Source organism: Oryx dammah, unplaced genomic scaffold (genome assembly GCF_014754425.2).
Source record: "Oryx dammah isolate SB20612 unplaced genomic scaffold, SCBI_Odam_1.1 HiC_scaffold_18, whole genome shotgun sequence".
NCBI lineage: Eukaryota > Metazoa > Chordata > Mammalia > Artiodactyla > Bovidae > Oryx > Oryx dammah.
Window position 1 is genome coordinate 119,451,088 of NW_024070202.1, and position 13,141 is coordinate 119,464,228.

The 13,141-nt window shown below is 60.5% G+C and overlaps 1 protein-coding gene across 1 annotated transcript in view; it reads right to left on the minus strand.

The window, feature by feature from the left end:
* Positions 1 to 1,026: 1,026 nt before the first annotated feature.
* Positions 1,027 to 13,141, minus strand: part of VIPR2 (vasoactive intestinal peptide receptor 2) — a 69,335-nt gene continuing 57,220 nt past the window's right edge. Inside the window, exons 6-13 of the mRNA XM_040260106.1 lie at positions 12,996 to 13,137; positions 9,347 to 9,497; positions 8,316 to 8,376; positions 7,342 to 7,411; positions 6,741 to 6,832; positions 2,992 to 3,121; positions 2,874 to 2,915; positions 1,027 to 2,293 (exon numbers count right to left, since the gene is read on the minus strand). Coding sequence (XP_040116040.1) covers positions 2,120 to 2,293; positions 2,874 to 2,915; positions 2,992 to 3,121; positions 6,741 to 6,832; positions 7,342 to 7,411; positions 8,316 to 8,376; positions 9,347 to 9,497; positions 12,996 to 13,137 — 862 coding nt within the window. The 3' untranslated portion in view covers positions 1,027 to 2,119. The remainder of the gene's footprint in view (positions 2,294 to 2,873; positions 2,916 to 2,991; positions 3,122 to 6,740; positions 6,833 to 7,341; positions 7,412 to 8,315; positions 8,377 to 9,346; positions 9,498 to 12,995; positions 13,138 to 13,141) is intronic.

Sequence of the window (13,141 nt, forward strand, 5' to 3'; positions counted from 1 at the left end):
TGATAAGAAAGGAAGGCGCTGGCTATTTCCGTCTATAGAGGTGGAGTCTTCTGCAAAGTGGCCCCTGGGCACACGCCCGTCCCCACGTTGTGTGTTCACTTCAGTTCCCCAAGTCTGGAAGAGACCTGATGCGAGTCCTCACGAAGCTCCTTCCACCAGCAGACATCCGACAAGAGTCCTGTCACCAGGAGCCTGGGCCTCTCAGAAGCCACGAGAGGCCGGTCTCCACTCGTTTCTAAGTCTTCTCTCGCTCAGCCTCTGGAGATCACAAGGCGTGATGCTTTGGCACTGTGCAATATTCCCCTTGGAATGAGACAGTTTGACTGAGCATGGAGTTTATTAGAAATAGATTTTATCTGTCTGTGGCACAAATCGGAGAAGGCAATGGCACCCCACTCCAGTACTCTTGCCTGGAAAATCCACAGAGGAGCCTGTTAGGCTGCAGTCCCTGGGGTCGCTAAGAGTCGGGCACGACTGAGCGACTTCACTTTGACTTTTCACCTTCATGCGTTGGAGAAGGAACTGGCAACCCACTCCAGTGCTCTTGCCTGTAGAATCCCAGGGACGGGGGAGCCTGGTGGGCTGCCGTCTATGGGGCCGCACAGAGTCGGACACGACTGAAGCGACTCAGCAGCAGCAGTGGCACAAATGCCACAGTTAGGAGTTTGCCCCCAGAAGGCATGCACACACACACGCACACACACACATACACGAGAGCATGCGTGTGCTCAGCCCTGCCCTGGTGAGCAGGCTCCCAGGTTCTGTGGAGCGAGGGTGTTTGTGTTGGGAGCGGCAGCCCCCTCCCCACCTCCAGGGGTGCTGGGAGCCCCTGCATGGACACGCCACTGACCAGGCCCGAAAGGAGCAGTTCCGACTGGTGCCAGAGCCCAGGAAGCCACGGCGTCCAGAGGCCTGAGCTGCCGCCCACCCGTCTCCACCGGCCCACCGTCTGCCCGAGCTCCTCTTCACAGGCGGGAAGGCTTCCTCTGAACGTCCTCAAGATGTTGATGCTATCAGAGTCAGCCAGCAAACAGACACAAAAGGGCTTTATTCAAGTGGGCACGCACAGCGGCATTCTAGGCACACGTTTACAGCTCTTTGCAGTGGCACATTGGGCACTTCGGTCACCTCTGTCCTGATAACGGGCAGTGACAGGCAGCCTCCCCTCTGCTCCCATCGGGCCGGACCACCAGTCTTAGGCTCACAGCCTTGGCGCTGCCAGCTAACAGACTCCCGGGTGCTCATGCAGCACCGTGCCAGACGGCGGCCCTGAGACGCTTGCTCGCTGTCTGAGCTGGGACACTGCTGCTGGGCCCCGCCGTGGCTGCCCCACGCTCTTGGGCCAGGCTCCTCTCACTGTCCGGGCACACCCCCAGGGGGCTTCTGCTGGGTGACAAGCCTCCCAGTCTTGCCCTGGCCATTCAGCCCACTCCTCAGCCCAGCCCTGACCCCCCGGCTCCACGCCGGCCGCCCCGATGACAGGCACCCACGCTCAGGTCTGTGATGCCCCAAGACAAAAGCTCCACGGCCTCCTTGGTAAGCGGGGCCTGATGCCACAGAGCGGCTGGAGAACCGAGCGCAGCAGCAGAGAGGCGAGAGCCCGGATGTGGAGTGAGCAGGGTGGGGCCGCGGGGCGCCTGGGGGTGTGGAGGCGAGGGGCCCAGCTGAGCTTGCAGGAGGCTCCGTGGAAGCCCTCGGAGTCGGGGGAGGCCCACGTGTCCTGCACCCAGCGGGGTGGGCCGCCTCCGTGACTGGGGGTGGGAGACCAGCAGTGCAGGTCATGCAGAGACGGGGTAACCACGTCCCTGAGGGCCAGCGCCCCAGCTCAGGCCTGTGCCCCCCGAGAACTGGCGCTGAGATTAGAAAACCCCTTCTTTCTTCCACAGTCGTTGGACCCAAGTCCTGGGTTCTACCACTGTGATCTTTGCTAGTCTTTTTGAAAATGGTCTGTCTGCATGGCCAAACAACATGAAATAGAAAGTGCCTGACAGCTGGAGTTTGACAATCTTGAGCTTTAAGTCCCGGGCGGTTTCGAGGTCCCCCAGTCCCCTGGGGGGTCAGCCAGGCCCAGCTCTGGGGGGTCAGCGCCGAGTCTGTTCGGGCCCCCACTGAGGCACCCTTAGATGACCGAGGTCTCTGTCTGCAGCAGGGACGGGGCCCGGGAGCCGCGGGGGCCCTGCAGGGCGCCGTCGGAGCCAGTCCTGGAGATGGACGAACTGTGCAGCCGGTAGTCCCGGGCGGAGGGCCGGCTGGGCCACAGGCCACGCCACGTGCGTCTCAGCTCGCTCTGCACCTGGGGAGGGGCACGGCTGCGTGGGCTCAGTGGGCGGGAGCTGGGGGCCTGCAGCCCCGGAGCAAATCTCCCCCACGGCCCACTTCTGGGTGTGGAAGCTGTAATATCCGTGGACGCGGTCAAGCGAGCTTGGGAACCAGGAGAGGACGGGGACGCAGGGGGTGCCAGAGAAGAGTGCTCTGCCCCGGAGCCGGAGGCAGCTGAGACGCACGGGTGGGCTGAGCTGAGAGCCGTGGGCACCGGCAGCAGCAGTGACCCCAGCAGGGTGACCTCTAGAAGGTGGACCCGATCCCGGTCTTTTGAAGTGAAGTCAGTCAGTCGTGTCCAACTCTTTTGTGACCTCATGGACTAGCCCGCCAGGCTCCTCCATCCATGGATTCTCCAGGCAAGAGTACTGGAGTGGGGAGCCACGTCCTCCTCCAGGGGATCTTCCTAACCCAGGGATCGAACCCGGGTCTCCCTCATTGCAGGTGGATTCTTTACTGTCTGAGCCCCCAGGGAAGCAGGTCCTTTAGGGGTGTTTTAAGGAATCCCCCTCAAGCCGGGAGCCTATGCTCCCCTGGGAGGCCAAAGGACTCACCTCGCTGTTGAGGAAGCAGTAGAGAACCGCCACCACCAGGCCCTGAAAGGGAGAAGGTGCTGGTCAGAGGCCACCCCCCCCACCCCCCACCTGGGACCCGCGGCCCCGCCCGCCACACCTGAAAGGATCCGAGGCACAGCTCGAACAGAATCTGGTACTTGGAGGAGATGCCGATGGGAAAGCCAGCAAACACCATGTAGTGGACTCCAAACAGCGGGATGAGCAGCAGCGTGGACTTGGCCAGCCTCCTGCGGCGGAGACAGCGGTAAGCTCTGGCCAACCGAGGGCCTCCCTACGCAGCCACACGCCTGCCTGTCCAGCAGAGCGTGCAAACGCAGGGGCAAGCACCACTGCCCCGCAGAGCAGCAAAGCCCTCTCGGGAATCTTGGCCAGTCGGAAAGGGCGGCACTGGTCTGAGCAGGAGAGACAGCCCTGTGTGTCCCTCGTTTAGCAGCAGAGATGGGGAGAGCGTCCCCAGCATCCGGAGGACGGGGCGAGTTTTAGTTTCAGATCCAAAGAGCAGGGGCTGCAAGGCTGCCCCTGGGCACAAGCGAGACCGTGACCCCTGACGGCCGTGGACAGGTCCTGCAGGCGACCCTGCTGGGGGCCCAGACACCTGAGGAGTGGGAGAGCTTGGATCCGATCTCACTTCCCTGCTGGGGCGCTCTTACCGTCCCAGCCAAAGAGCAGACTTTCTTCTCACTGCAGTGGTGTTGAAAGCAAGACAGCTGAACTCAGTCCTACCTGCCCCCAAGCCTGTCCCATGCCCCAACCAGGTACAGGTCATCTCCGCTAAGTCAGCATTTCCAAGGCCCCTGCACCGGCCCTGGCACCAGGGGCAGCAGGCTGCCTCTGACTCGGCGTCTGGGCCTCAGCCCGAGAAGCTGCTTCAGGTGCACAGAGGCGCTGCAGCTGCTCAGCGGAAGCCCCTTGGAGAACCTGCCGTGAGCCAGGGACTCTCACAGCTGCACACGAGAGTCATCAAGGGGCTCTTCAGACTTGGAATCCAAGCTGCCCCCCACCCAGTTACATCAGGTCTCTGCAGGTGGCCTGGCCTCTTCCCGGGGGGTCCTCGTGGCTGTATCTGATGCGGCGAGCCCAAAGCGGTCTGAGGGTAGGAGCCTTGGGGTCACCTGGAGGATGGGCAGGCAGGCAGCGGCTGGGCCCCCTCATGACCCCACCAGCCACCGCCCCGATGACCAGCCTCATCCTGGCAACGTGGAGGGAACCAAGGGAGGGGCGCCTCTGGCTCCTCCCCACCTGCTCTGCTGAGTTGGCGCCAGTACTTGGGAAGACCCTGATGCTGGGAGAGATTGAAAGCGGGAGAAGGGGACGACAGAGGATGAGATGGTTGCATGGCATCGCTGACTCGATGGACATGAGTTTGAGAAAACTCTGGGAGACAGTGAAGGACAGGCAGCCTGGCGTGCTGCGTCCGTGGGGTCACAGACAGTCAGACACGACTAAGCAACTGAATTGAACTGAACCAAATACTCAGAAAGAAGTCACCACTTTGTTTACGTGTTTTGAGACACCTGCAGAGTTCACAAGGGGTTTCCTCGTATTGGGTGATCTGCCCGAGCTCTGCCCCAGCTGTGCGTGTGACCGGGGCCTCGCTGGGCCGGGAGGCCTCCGGACCCCCCGCGGGCATGTGCAGGCCTGACCGTCTGACCACAGCACGTGGTGGTCTCACGGCCTTCAGCACCGTGGCCAGTGTCCGCCTGGCGAGTGAGGCTGGGGTTCTGCAGGGAGCAGCCCGTTAGGCAGATGTCAGAGAGACCTGCCTGGACCCCTGTGGTTGAGACTCTGCTGGTCTCTGGAAAGGTGGCTTAGAGGCGGGGCCCCTGGGGCCCTGTGCCTGGGATCTGTGACTTCTGTTATGAGATGCACACAGGGAACCCGCCAAAATACAGCCAGGCGAGTGTCACAGATGGCTCTGCTTTTGTTATTCTGGAAAAACAGTAGATTCCATTATCCGCACCCAATTTTGTTTCCAAAACAAAAGCATCGCTCTCTACGATCCACTTACGATCGCTCCCCAGAGCCCAAAGGAAAGGTCACGGGGGCAGAGAGCGAGGCCTGCAGAACCTGGGCGTGCCGTCGGGGGGCGGCCGGGGCTGCAGCTGGTCAGGGAGCAGCCCGGGCTGTGACAGTGCGGGGGAGGGCCGCTCCCCTGAGGCCTGAGCCCACCGAGGGCTGGGCAGAGCCCGCCGCAGCCTGGGGCCCGGTCATGTGTGTGTGCTTACACACCCCATCACAGCACCTACTGGGGCCAGGCACTAAGCGTCTTCTGAAGATTCCCTCTATCAGCGCTCACAGCCTTCAGTTCAGTTCAGTTCAGTCACTCAGTCTTATCTGACTCTTTGCAACCCCATGCTCTAATCGCAGAACGCCAGGCCTCCCTGTCCATCACCAACTCCCAGAGTTCACTCAGACTCACGTCCATCGAGTCCGTGATGCCATCCAGCCATCTCATCCTCTGTCATCCCCTTTTCCTCCTGCCCCCAATCCCTCCCAGCATCAGAGTCTTTTCCAATGAGTCAACTCTTTGCATGAGGTGGCCAAAGTACTGGACTTTCAGCTTTAGCGTCATTCCTTCCAAAGAAATCCCAGGGCTGATCTCCTTTAGGATGGACTGGTTGGATCTCCTTGCAGTCCAAGGGACTCTCAAGAGTCTTTGCCAACACCACAGTTAAAAAGCATCAATTCTTCAGTGCTCAGCTTTCTTCACAGTCCAACTCTCACATCCATACATGACCACAGGAAAAACCATAGCCTTGACTAGACGGACCTTAGTTGGCAAAGTAATGTCTCTGCTTTTCAATATGCTATCTAGGTTGGTCATAACTTTTCTTCCAAGGCGTAAGCATCTTTTAATTTCATGGCTGCAGTCACCATCTGCAGTGATTTTGGAGCCCCCCCAAAATAATAGTGGCTGTCTTCCTGCCAGCATCTCCACTCCAAGGTGAGGAGGCAGGCGGGGTGCAGGGTGGTCACCTCCCCTGGGCCTCCAGCTGGTACAGAACAAGCACTGGGCCGCCCACCTCGGGGGAGGCCACCTGAATGTCCCCCCAGGCCACCCTGCGTCTCAAGGAGGGAAGGGACGGACGCAGCTGAGGGGGCCCACCCTCCTGGGGTGGGTGGGTAGCCCCCTGGGGCCATGCATTATCGGGGTCTGCAATTCCTGCCCCGGTTTGCCTGAACCCAAGGCTGGACCAGCTGCACCAGCCCCTCCACACTGAACTGAGTTTTAGTTTACACTCGAGTTGCAGACTTTATTTGTTCTTTATAAATTCCTGATAGACATTTACAGAGTCTTCCAGTTCCTTTACAGAGTTCTCAGTCCTTGTTAACTAGCTGGATGAGGGTGGGTGATTACTTAAACTCTGCTCTCTTTCTCACGAGGGAGATGATATCCACCTTCCTGCTACCATTCAAGCAACAAACACCAAACAGTTGTTATTAAGCACAAGGCCCGCATGAGGCGCTGCCTGGACCCTGCGGCCCCACAGGGAGGACAGAACCAAATATGAAATGCAAACGAGCATGGCCAAGGACGAAAGGTCAGGGCACAAAACAGGAGGGTGGACAGAGCACTTCAGTACCCAGCTCTCTAGAGCATGTCCACACTGGAGGCAAGGGAAGGGCTTGGCCATGGCAATGCTAGCGCTCGGGCAAGTCGCTCCATGTCCGGGGGTCCCTGTAAATTGGCCAAGGGCATACTCCTGTGACTAAAGGAGAAGACGTGGGGTCACGTGTGGGTCACCAAGCCCCAGTTTCTCTGCTCTCCACACAGGTACTTCCAAGTTATCAGGCTGTGTGAGGCTGGTGAGGGTGGTTCCAAGCTGGCTCTAAACACATACTCACTTGTACTGTGACTGATCATTGCCACCGACGTCTGGGGACGTCAACTTCTGCAGTAAAATTCGTATAATACTAACAAAAAGGATGAAATTGACCTGCACAAAAAGAGATGACATTTCAGGGTGTGAAGTCCCCCTGCAAGGGAGGCGGCGAGGCCTGGATGTCTGCGGCTCAGTCCCACCCAAAATGGGGCTCCAGGCCCCGCTGGCTCAGGAGCGCCAGTGCCCTGCCCAGTTGGGATCTGCTCCCCTTGCCCACCCCCCAAGTTAGAGCAGGGCAGTCTGTCTGTGGCGTCACCTATGTGTTGACCCCAGGCTGTGGCAGTTAAGTTGAGAACATTAAGACGTGCAATCCACAGACGGAAATCCAGTTCAGATCCAAGGCTGCACACTTGGGGGAGCTGACCGTGACCCCCCCCCAAAGGCATGTCTCCCTCTTGCCCTCCCCTTCCTCCTGACGGTGGGCCGAGCCCCCGTGGGAGAGCTCGGCCTGGGATTCTTGTCTCGAGAGGCCGAGTGGAACGGGGCCGTCTGTATTCACCACAGGGCTCTCTGCCCAAGTGCAACCTGGTGGTAACTCACGTTTCCACACAGAAATCACTTACTATAATAGAAATTAAAATTGGTGCTCGTATAACCCACCAAGGAACACTGTGGTCATTGGTATCCCAGCAACTATTGAAGAAAGAGAAGGAAAAATCACATTATCACGGATTCCATCTACAAATCAAGCACAGGAGGATAACACACACCCGTGGCCGCACCCCTTACGCCGGGCTTGCCCAACAAGCCGGCCCCGACCACGACGAGCCCGACTCACAGGCTTGTCAGGTGGCCCCTCCTGACTGCCAGGCCCTGTCTCCGGGAGGAAGCTGGCACAACAGGCTTGTACAACGCCCCCCGATTCCCTGTTAACCCACACCCCTCCCAGCAGAGCAGACCCACCCTTGTCCTGGAGCCTGGCTGGTTCCGACAGGAGGGGGTGGAGTCCGTGTAACTCAGCGTGGCCTGTCTAGACCCGCAGCCCCGGCCTCCCCTGCAGGTAGGTGCCCACGACAGGTGAGTGAGCGAGACTGAGCTGGAGAGCTGCCCAAAGAGCCAGGGACAGAAGCACACGATGAACTGGGGCTGTGTGAGCGCCACGCTTGGGGTGTTTGCTCCTGGCAGGGGACGGCTGGGAGGGGGTGGCTGGTGGCCCCGGGCCCGTACGAGGCACAGCAGCCGCTGGGCTCCGCGGCGGGAGCTGGGGTGCCTCAGGCTGGGCATGGCCTGCCCCGTCGCGCACACAGCAGAAGCGTCCGCGCCTGGCCCAGCCGCAGGGCCTCAGAGGGCTGGGCCCGGGTGCCCTCCTGCTGGGCTCCGGGCCACACCAGTCTCCCTAAGACAGGGCTCTGTCTCTGCCTGGCGGACGCCAGCCCCCGTTCAGCTCCACCTGCGCTGTGGCCCCTCTCCAAGCTCCCTGCCCCGAGTCCCCCCCAAACGTCCAGAGGCTGCCTTCTGCCCAGACACAAAGCTGCCCTCCGGCTCGCCAGGCCCTCCGTCAGCAGTGCTCCCCCTCAGCCACAGGCACAGCACTCACCCCGTGTCCTCCAGCAAGAGCCGGGCCACAGTCCACGCACCCGTGCAGATGGTGGGGATGCCTGCAGAGAGACACCCGGTCACCCCGGCCCAGCTCTGGCCACCTGGACCAGCCCGATGGGGACGAACACGGGAGCCTTTGTGAGCCCCCCGCCAGCGGGGACAAGGGCTTTCTGACAGATTAATGGAAACTCTTCATAAATACAGAGAAGGCAATGGCACCCCACTCCAGTACTCTTGCCTGGAAAATCCCATGGACAGAGGAGCCTGGTGGGCTGCCGTCTATGGGGCTGCACAGAGTCAGACACGACTGAAGTGACTTGGCGGCGGTGGCGGCGGCTTCATAAATACACACAGGCTTACCCTCACACCTTACTAAGCAGCAAAGATAATTAAATACGTGTTTGAAGGCTTCACAGGCCTGAAACGCATGTGTTTCTGGATGTTAGTACCAATGTGCTGGAGAGGCTGTGTCCCGACTTGGCAGAGACCTGAAGAGGCACCCCTCATTGTGAAGGTGGGGGCCCGCAGCTTCACCCCTTTCTGATTCCAGCTTAGGCGGAGCCCGCTGATGAGCACGTTAGGGGGACCGCACTGGGGACGGTCTCCCTGCTCCTTCCCCCAGGCCCCTTCTTCCTGATGCCCCCCACCCCCGCCCTGGTTGGGGCTCACCCGAGGAAAGAGAGTCACAGTAGTTTTAAACCAGGCTCCAGGGCGGCCCCGGTGGCTCAGCTGTAAAGAATCCGCCTGCAATGTGCAAGACCTGGGTTCCATCCCTGGGTCGGGAAGATCCCCTGGAGAAGGGAAAGGCTACCCACTCCAGTAAGAATGCTTAGAATTCCATGGACTGTGTAGTCCACGGGGTTGCAATGAGTTGGATACAACTGAGCGACTTTTACTTTCACTTTCTGGCTCCCGAAACATTAAGGTGTTGACTCTCTTCCTCTAGGGGCAGCCCAGGGTTGTTCTGAGCGGAGAGCGTCCCTGTGGGCAGGTCCGAGGGGGCACCTGGTTGGCAGGGCGAGTCCTTACCCCATCCGATCAGGAGGTAGGCCCGGAAGCGCCGGCCGGGGGCGAAGATGACCACGAGCAGGGTGTGCAGGTAGAGCCCCTCCACCAGCAGCCAGTAGAAGTTGGCCATGATGCAGTACTGGAAGAAGACCAGGCTCAGCTTGCAGCTCACCTGCACGGGGAGGGGCCGCGTGAGCGCGCGCCGCCCGGGCCGCCGCCCCGGTCCCTGCTGCGCGAGGAGCGCGGAGGTGCCTCCCGGAGGCGCGAGCGTGGGCGCGAGCTTGTGCGGCGAGGCCCGCAGCCTGCGGAGGGCGGCTCGGCGGGGCAGGCACACACCACGCCCGAGGGGACGCTCCCCCGAGCGACCGCGTGGGGCCCGGCCGCCTCGTCTGCACTAACCCTCCGCTCACTCCCGCTTCCCTCCTCTCTCCCTTCTCACCGCATACTCTTAACAACAGACGAGAATAAAGTAAAAAAGAGAAACCCACCCAACAAAGAATTTCCTCAGGTGTTTAGAAAGGGGAGATTTAGGCTTCAGATCACTAAGCTCATATAAACGCACTGAGAACAACCCCCCAGCACTTTTATTTCTATTGTTCTGTATCTTTACAGCCTGCTGCCCAAATGCATACTCGTGGACAGATGCGGTGGACACACCGATGACGTGTGGATAGACCCACACTCGTGCACTTGGTGGGCAGGCAAGAAACGCGCGGCAGCCTTCCAGGCGGGCGCCGGCTGCCAGTCGCTCCAACGTGGAGCGGCTCCACGTCGCCAGGACGCTCGCTCCCGTTGCCTGGCGCTAGGTTTCTCCTGCTCTGTTTCTTTCCAAGGCGGTTAAGGTTTACCAGTGCCGAGCGTGGGGCGGGGGTGCGGCACGTGGAGGACACCAGGGCTGGGCAGGGTGAGTGGAAAGAGGCACGGAAAACCCAACGATGAGACCCTGGGACTGGCGCCCCCTGCTGGAACAGCGGCAGAGGCGGGGCTGGGGGTCGGGGGAGGGAAACCCGGCAGGAGCTCCCTGCACACGCGGCGCCCGCGGCGCCCAGCTCTGCTTGTTACAGCTTAGATACATGTGCCCTTCACCGCCTCCAGTCTCTCGCCAGTCCCCCCTGACCAAGTGGGGGCAGAAAACAGAAACCAAGGTGTGTCTGTTACTGGCGGGATGGTCACACAGGCTACATCACACCTTCCAGATTCAAAGGAGACCCTGGGACACTGGTAGACTCAGAGAGTTTCCAAGATGAACTGTTGAAGGAGCAAAAAAGACGAAGTGTGTTTAAGATGATTCCAGCTCCTTCTTCTTGGTAAAAGGCTAAAATGCCACGTGTGCACTTCTTCCCTGCAGCTCATATGCCGTCAGCACACTCCAAGGGCAGAGGCTCGGGTGAGGGGCTCTCTGCTGACCTTCAGTCGTGGGAAGGCCGAGAGGCCAGCGGCCAGGACTGCACCCTGCTTGGTTCCCAGCGGGTCCTTGGCCAGTCCTGTGCCTTCTGGGAGCCTCTACCACCCACGGCAGCAGGCGTGCAGGGCGCTGAGCCCCAGGGTCTGCAGGAGGTCCTGCCGAAGGTCAGCTTCAGGTGGCCCTTGGGTCGCTTCTCTTCTCCAGACTGCAGCGCAGTTTCCACAATTTAGATGAAACCCAAACCAAGGAGTGCAGACAAGGAGGCCCCTGTGTGTGTGTGTGTGGGCTGGCCTTGGTAAGAACGCAAGCCGGGTTCTGTCTCTAGGCCCACTTTATGAGCCAATAAAGCTGGCTTCTTTGAGAGCCAACCCCTTGCAAATGATGAGAAAATTGCTCCCATTTCCATGACTGTCAAAAGCACAATCTGGGGCCACACTTGGAAACGCTTGCCTCTCGGGCCCTATGGGGACACAATTCCCTACGGTGCTGGGGAGACTTACAGAGTCCACAGGTGCTAAGAGCCAGCAAACAGGAGATGTTAAACGTGTGGCAGTGACGGCTGCAGGGCTGGGGAAGGAGGCCTTGTCACCTCTGCGGGCCTGAAGCCCAGAGCCCTCACTGCTCAGCGAGCAGCAGAGGTGAGGGCCACGGCCATGCCCACTTCTGTGGTTTCCGGCGTCTTGTGTGCCAGCTGCTCCACACTTGAGGACGTGCGCTCCCCCAGCACCACTCAAAGCCCCTGTCTTCAGAGCTGTCCTTCCAGGCTTGGAGCCAAACTTTCTTGATGGGACAGTCTGTGAAGAGTGTGTGTGTGCCTGGGTGTGAGCACACACTGCTGTGTGTCTGCATGCACATGTGTGAGCACACACTGCTGTGTGTCTGCATGCCCACGTGCACCTGTGTGTGTTGACAGGCTCTGCTCACTTCCCTTTCTCCTGCTCCCTCTCCCCACTCCGCCCCCCTATTCTATCCTGGGCTGTGGAGCCCAGGACCCTCGGTAAAGTCAGGCCCCCAGCCCAACCTCCTGCCCTCCTCTCTGGGAGTACCCCTGTCCAGAAGTTTCAAACCTGAGCTTGCCCCCAACGCCCCAGGCAGGTGGGACTCGGGACAAGGACATCCAAGTTCCCATCCCTCAACCTCCACCTCCACCTCCCTCAGCCTGGAGCCGGCCAGGTCCTCTCTCTACACAGCGGGACAGCATACTGCTCAGTCAAGGGCCTGGTGTCCGTGGGTCCATCCGTAGGTCCACTACATCCTTTAATGAAGGAGGAGCTAAGTAAGGAGGGCTCCTTGGAGCAGAGCTCTGAGTAAGGCAGAGAAGCAGGGGAAGATTTCTCAGCGGGAGGAGAACCGGGTCTCCCTGGTCCTAGCCTCTGAGGGACCCCCATCTATGCAGAGACTCCATCCTGGGACAAGAGCCCGGGGGCCCCTTCTGCCTGGGCTGGGAAGTCCGGGTTCTTTTACTGTGGCAGTCAGTCCACACGCCTCTCGGAGGGACTGTCCCCAGGGGTATACTAACCTGCGTCCGGGAAGCAGCTGCTCTACAGTGTGGTAAAGGCTTTACTGTCTTAGAAAGACCCTGACTCACACCTCTTCAGGCCAGAGGAACGGTGTCAACAAATGGGTCCATCCATGCCGGATGCCGGTGGAGAGCCAGGTCTGGCTCCGCGTGGAAGAGCGGATCTGACCGGGTGACATGAAGAACCCCGGAGGAGAGAAGCACTGGACCGCGGCACGCTCAATGAACGCACCAAACTGAGCTTGTTCTAAAGGCCCCCTAAGTCCCCCGCGCGCCCCACCTGCACCACAGACACTAGCAGTCCGGGTGACCCCTGTGCAGCCCGTTCACCGAATTGCGTCCGGGACAGGTGCCAGGGCCACGCTCCCCCAGGTGGTAGCCATCCTCCCAGCTGGAAGCATCCACCGCTCGGAATCCCGGACACCGGGGAGAAAACGGCACCGCGCGCGCCCACCCGTGTCCCCTTCTTCCAGCCCTCAGCTGCTGCTGGTCCCCCGGCGGTGCCCTCGAGCAAGTCTGGTTTTGCCTGTGTCAGCGCTCGGGCCATGACCTCCCAGCGGGCAGCGCCTGTGCCCCTCACTTGCGGCACCCGCCGCCCTGAGATGCTCTGAGCGCAGGCCGGACCGCCCCCCCCCCCCAATCGGGGCCTCGCTGAAGCCGGCTCTGGACCTCATCCCAGACGGAGGTCGGAGGCAGGGCGGGAGTAAACAAGGCTGCCTAGAGGGCCCGGCCCCGTACAGCCTTACCCAGGAGGACGGCAGGTCCGGGCAGTGCAGCGTCCCGGAGCTGGAGTACAGCACGTCATCCTTGACCAGCACCGAGACGGCCCGCAGGATGAAGGACAGGAACAGGTTCAGGTGGATGTAGTTCCGGGTGCAGTGCAGCTTCCTGC